General features: G+C 44.1%; 1 protein-coding gene across 1 annotated transcript; it reads left to right on the top strand.

Moving 5' to 3' along the window:
- The first annotated feature begins 5,636 nt into the window (after window positions 1-5,636).
- On the top strand, window positions 5,637-5,951 carry LOC142802929 (neprilysin-21-like). The gene has a single exon (XM_075888013.1). The coding sequence runs from the start codon at window positions 5,637-5,639 to the stop codon at window positions 5,949-5,951; it is 315 nt and encodes a 104-aa protein (XP_075744128.1).
- The last annotated feature ends 923 nt before the right edge of the window (window positions 5,952-6,874 follow it).

The following is a 6,874-nucleotide window of genomic DNA, read 5'->3' as shown; positions in this document are numbered from 1 at the left end:
CTGCGGCCCATCCTGTGAACTTTCTGGCCATTTCACGCAAACGAACTTCACTGCTTGGACTCCAAACAACACAGCCAGGACCAAGACTTGCACAAATCTCCAAAGAAACTCCACCCGAAATATTTCAAAATTCTTGTGCAGCGTAGCACCTCGCTGTGACATGCCCAAACAAGTTCTAACAGGCTTGCCCTAACGAAGGGAGTCACTGAGCCTGCATTCCCCAACCTGTACTCACAATCTCCACCAGTTCGTCGGCCTAGGTGTGCTGACGTCACACAAGAAAACAAAGGGAGTGAAGGCGCCTTGAAAATTCTAGGAGGCGCTGCACAGACGCCGCATTGTGATTGTCTAGTGACTAAGCAATTCGACTGCTGCCCCGCTGGTCGTGCGATCGAATGTCGGCTGCGACAGCTGCATTTTCGATCGAGGCGGAAATGCTAGGCCCTTGTGCTCGGATTTCGGTGCAAGTTAATGAGTTTCTGGTGGTCTAATTTTCCGGAGCCCTTTACTATTGCTCATAATTATATGTGGATTTCGGGACGTTGAACGTCACATATTTATCAATCATCGTGAGTGTCATGGTACATTTCTTTATATTAAGGCCTCCTTTACTCCACAGACGCCCCGATGCAACGGTCTAGCGACTAAGCTACTCAGCTGCGGACCCGCAGGTCGTGAGATAGAATGTCGAATGCGGCAGCTGCATTTTCGATCGAGGCGGAAATGCTAGGCCCATGTGCTCAAATTTCGGCGCAAGTTAGAGAATCTCAGGTGGTCAAATTTTCTGAAGCCCTCCACCACAGCACCTCTCATAATCATAATGTGATTTTCGGACTGTAAATTCTACATATCAGTTAATCAGTCTACTTCACAGATATGTGTCAAATTGAGCAAAAAGGTGCATATCCAGCACCATGTTACGTAAATTACGCTGCGGGATAGCTTAAGTAGTCCGTCTTTTTTTACGAATCTCGCTCCCCAGCTTCCCTGCCAGACGTTCTCCCAGACCGGTTCTTTGCATCGTGGAGGAAAGCCCTCTCACACTGGCGTCACCGAGAGTGGGCTGACCAATCCACATGGCTGTACGATGAGACAGAAGCGAACGCTCAGTACTCTGTACATTCAAACTCCATAACCATACCGACAGCGATGCTGCAGCGCCCCTTCTTTTTTTTCGATGGCCCGCCCGCACTGAGCTACGGTGGGATTGGCACAGTGAGTACATGGTGTCATGCAATTAGTATATATAGACGCTGTAGCTGTGAAGTTCTGTTGCAGAGCGACCAGTATCGTCGACACGCATCCACATAACTGTGAACGACAAACACCGATGTTCTTATTTGCGTTTCTATATGTGCAAACTGTTGTCCTTAAGTAACATGGACCGTTAAGGCAGCAGAGTTAAAATCTACGATCAAGAGAGATTATTATATCAGAAATGCTATGTTAGTGACATTGGCGGCGAAGTTTGTGAGCGAACAACATAAATAGATGCAGAGAATATATATAAGCGTCCTCTCAGGAATCTAACGCCGGCGCTGTGCGTATAAAGTCAGTGTTGTGCGAGAAAAAAGCTTGTGCGGGGGCTACTTGGAACGTACTACAAGTAGAGGCAGGTATTTTACAAAAAAGTCACTATAATACAATAAATTATACGTTAAACGACATTTAACCGTGTTGTGTGTGCGTGCCTGTGTGTGCGTGTGTATGCGCCAGCTTTAGCAGAAGTACAGCGATGCGATGTTTCTGAAAGTAGGCCAAGCGTTCTCGCATGATCACTTCCTTGACTTGGTGTGCAGTGGTAATGCCAAATCTATAGATGATTCACGAATCATGAAAAAGAGCTGTCGGTGGCGGCGTCCAACGGCATCATCGGTGACAACACTAGCATGCAAACAATCACAGCGTGATGACGTGGACACATTATTGCATCATGTTGTAACAGACTGCCAAACAAATCTGATGTGCTAATCATGATTTCACTACTGTGTCACTTGGGGACGCCACCACATGGCGTCATCATTGGTGAATTGTGAACTGGTAATTTGAGCAGTGCAGGCGAGAAAAGGAGCAGGAAGCTTAGGAGGCCTCTGATCCTGTAGACAAAAGGAAGTAGAGAAACTTGTTGGAAACAGGGCGGCAACAGTAGGACGATGACTGGGCTGAAACTCAAAAAAGAGATCGATGTCACATATCACTTGTCTTAAGATGCACAAGAGGCTCAATGAGTTTCAATAGCTTTCTCGCACGTAAATAATTATGCTATATTGTCGCAGATAATGGCCCACGAGATCATGCATGGCTATGACGTTCAGGGTTCAAATTACGACGACAAAAGTCACCACGATCCCTGGAGAACGCAAAAGATAGGAGAGGATTACACCAATAGGACATTTTGCATACGACGATCGCATAGAGCTGCAGTGAGTACATGCGATATGCTTCTAATGAAGTGTTGTTTTATTTATTTCCTCTAGAAACGTGTTCAAAAAAAGGCACGTGTGAAAAAAACTATATCATGTGTGACTCACAGCTTCGCTACGTGCGTGCAAGCAGCGCTAATAGTACTACTGAGGTTGTTCATGTGACTACAAGGAATGGTTCAAATATGTAATCGTGTAATTGAGATGATGCGACTGCTATGCAAAATATTTCAATGTTGAAGTACAAACGCGATAATTAATTTTGAAACGAAAGACGCCTTTCGGGGTTTTGCAGCCAAAGCGCTAGCCTGGACATGAATGACACAAATCTCTTATTTTCAGAGCAATAGGATTTTGTGAAACCAGGCTGCTATGAAGACGAATAATAATTAAAGGACTTGGTGTAAGCGCTTAAACGCCTCTCACTGCCCAGAATTTTTCACACTCACAAAGCACGTATTACATTCACATATACATATAAGAGATTCACAATACGACCGGTATTTTAGACTGCACGAAAAATTGCTTTCATGATGCCACGTATGCAGCATGTAGAGCTGGTACTTAATTGACTTGACAAAATGCGCAACTAATTTTTCACAGAGTTTTTCGGTATGCAAATTTAAGTTCGTGGGAAGCGTGAGGTGGTAGGAAATTACCTTTTTCAGAGGCCACAGATGCTTGACATAAAATACTTGGTCAAAAGTGCTAAATTCACAAGCGGCGCGGTATTTGTTGAATTTGAACACGCCGTATTAACATGGGGACTTAGAAATTACAGTTCATTAGGCACGGATTTGTTGCTGCCGGCCCAGTATATATTGCTCATCACTATAACACAATGATCGCCATTGCTAACTTCGGTGTACCTTATTAGATGCGGTGCAATATTGCTGCATATGAACCAACAGGCCAGAATACAGACTTTCATACAATTAGAGATCGTCGAAAAGCGACAAGAGTACCAGCTAGCCTCCCCCCCCCCCGAAAAAAAATTTTAGGTAAAATTTTTGCTGACAAAATTGATAGAAGTACTGTCATGTTAAGGCTAGGAAAAGGGCTTCACGATGATGGCCGATGCGTCTGACACGAAGCAATACTGTCCTTGAAAGAAGGTACCAGCAACACTGGAAGGCGATGCAAAATGCAATGTAGTACCAAAATAATCTGGGTGGAGTGTTTCACATCCTAAAAAGTGCAATCACAAGATGATGTTGCCTGCACCCTCATTCATTGGCTGAAGTTGTCGGGTTCCCCTCCAACCCACCAACAGAGGTCACAAAGATGGTTAATTTTGAAATAATTGATGTTACTTTCCTCCGTGGACCATGACAAAGTTAAACCATTCTGGAGGAACTACCTGGAACAACAGAACAACTGGTGTGGTGGCACTGATCGTCTGAAGTACATTTTGTAGCTTAAGTTACACTGGCCGAGGTTGAGCACTTTTGTGTGGCTTATTGAGAGCCGTGCTCCGCATGCAGGAGGAGCAGTGACGTCACACAACACACAGCTAGCGCACCTGAGATTGCCTGAAAGCGTCTGAAACAATGCCACTTGTGGGCTGGAACTTGAATCACGAGTGCTCGCTTGCAAGCAAGTCCGTCTATTTGTGCATTCATCCGTCCGTCCGTAGCTCACGCCATGTGTATCCTGGCATAGCCGAGCTAATCCAGTGCTAGTTTTCTAATTTCACTGGTGAAGTGCTCCAAGTGAATAAATGCAACAAGTGCAACGCCTTACAATCCTGCTGTAGTGAATGACTATGAACTTGCCTTGACACTCATATCAACTGGCTGAAGAAAAAATACGGGGATGCTTGAAGAGTTGAACGTGATGGCGATGTTCTGTCCCTAGAGCGCACTTAGTGCTAAAGGGCTTGCCTCAGTAACGTTTAGCATACGGCTGCATTCCATGTAGTCAGTAGCACTCTAAGCTTTACCAAATAAACGCCTGAAATCTTTTCGAGCTTGCTATTTACCCACAATAGGTGGCTTCAAGGGAAAAGCCGCCGTAACGTGTGTGCCTTTCGTAGTGGGTGGCCCGCTTTAAAGCACGAAGTCATCCCAATCGTATGTTCTAACAACCGCTCGCAATGTAGGCTTGTACCACGCAATAATACTGCGATCGTATACGACACAAGTCAAGCATGTATACAAGATGCGTTCCTTTGTAAACCATGCATGTTACTCTCGCGGCATTTCCAAGCAGATAAAGTTACTTTCACGATACTTCAAGAAGACGCATGGGTCTGCAGTAGAACACCCGCTTGCCACCCAAGACACCCAGGTTTATTCTTACTGACACCCAGACTTTTGTCCTATTTATTCTATTTCTAACTTGCTCACTTTTTTTTGCTCGTGAACAAGATTATAATTTTCTGCTCACAACTAAGGATGCCACCACCAACTCCGCAATTTCCGCAAAACCAGCTCGCTATTGCTTTCATGAGTGCCAACGTGTATTACTCGGTATGAGCAGGAGGCTCATCACCACGCGCGAGACGTAAGTACACCAGTGCTAGTTGTTAAAAAAAAGTTGCGGCAGCCATTAGACTTGTGCGAGGTGGTTCAGGCCCTACATTTACCATATTGTGTATGGCAGTCGAAAGTAATATGGCGGAGTAACGTACCGGGGTAGGTGGGTAAGCTGCGCTCAGTTAGCAGTCAAAGCTTGCTCAAGAAAAATCAACTTTACTTTGCACTGTTTGTAAAAAGGAGGGGTATTTTGAGAATTATTGATGTGAAGCCAGTAGCTTGTCTATTCCCCAGATTGCTTTACCTCCCGAGGAAAGTGAGACTCTAAATATCTCTGTTCACACCATCGTCTTTATATAACCCCTGGCATTCCTCTGTCACCTAAGCCTTGTTTTAGTTGTATTTTCCGGTGTATTATTCGGATACTGTATCTGTTGAGCTTAAAGTTCAATGCTTAAAGTTCAATGTATTATGTTATTTGTATTATAGGCGGCTTCCACTAGAATATGAATACTACCTGTATCCGTTTAGCACTTGATATGTTTCGCAAAACAGTTAGATTTGTGGGTGCAGCAGTGGCACAGTGCAGACAAATGGAGTGTATTGTGTGGCATACTTCGAAAACACTGTCGGTCCTGAATTTTATTTTTTTTTTGATTAAGCAGGAGCTGTGAACTCACCTATTGACGTTGCCCTTTAACTTTGCTTGCAGCTAATAATGAGATCCCAACAGGAAATGGTAAACGACACCCTCGACTCGGAGAACTTGGCCGACTTCGTGGGCACCCTGACCGCGTACGCGGCCTTTTCGTCGTTACCCTCGTACGAACGGGACATCGAGCTGTCGGGCCTCAACATGTCAGCCGAGCGCATCTTCTTTATCAGCAGCTGTGTTAAGTGGTGCGAACAGGAACCTTTGATTGGAGATCGGTATGCACCAAGCCGACCTCGCTGTTTGGTGCCACTCATGAACATGCCACAATTTTCGGCTGCGTTCTCCTGCCCGTTGGGGACGCCCATGAACCCTCGCGACAAGTGCACTTTCTGGTAGTGCAAGCACTTCTACATTTGTGCTATTAGATATATATTGTGCGATATGCTTATCAATTGTGAATATATAACGTTTCTATACTTCGAGCTTTGATATCGTATTAGAGTTTTATGTTTTATTGGAGACTAAGGTGAAACAATGAATTGCTCTATGAATGTACTTTGATAAATTTTCATCGTTACTATTCTTTTTTGATTAGAGAAAAAAAGCTGCCGAGTTCCTTTCTTCAATTTCGCTCTGAAATAATCATGCCCATTGGCAACATTTCGATGTCTATATTATGTAGTTTCAAAACATTGGCTAAGCAAATTTCTCAAACAGAACGTGTATATATATATATATATATACATGTCCCCACTACTACTTGAAACCGACGTTGAAACGTGTCAAAGGAAATGTACCAGCAGACTTATGCAGCCATAGTCACCTATGATACTAATAATGCAGGGGTAGCCTTAGGCAGCTGTCCTCACGCGAATTGAGCTGAAGACCCTAAGTGGTATCCACAATCAAGCCGGTGGAGTGGTGGTGGTCACTGGTGTCCTGAGAAAGGTAAATCATCCTTGACCTATGCACGTCCCAATTGTGTATTTTCATTTTTATAAAGAATTGACGTATTACTATCGTCCTTATCATCATTTGGTTATTGGCTTTCGAAACGCTGAATGTTTTTGATCACTTTACTGATTAGAAACTACTTAAGAAGCAATGGATGCAGCAAAATGTGACGTTTGGTTTGGGAATCTAAGGGTGGTGTCGGTAACCAAATTTCTTTTTGTGCTTTTTTTGCGTACCAAGCGTGATCACGTGGGGAGTGCGACTGTTTCAGAAATGTGGAAGAGCAATTTGATGGAATAAAAAAGTATTTGTCTTTACTGTCACCTACATGGCTTTTGAACGAGTGCCCACATATTCTTGAAACT

The sequence above is a fragment of the Rhipicephalus microplus genome, chromosome 3 (genome assembly GCF_043290135.1).
Source record: "Rhipicephalus microplus isolate Deutch F79 chromosome 3, USDA_Rmic, whole genome shotgun sequence".
Taxonomy (NCBI): Eukaryota; Metazoa; Arthropoda; class Arachnida; order Ixodida; family Ixodidae; genus Rhipicephalus; species Rhipicephalus microplus.
Note: the sequence above shows the minus strand (reverse complement) of the source record. Positions and strands in the feature narration are given on the sequence as shown.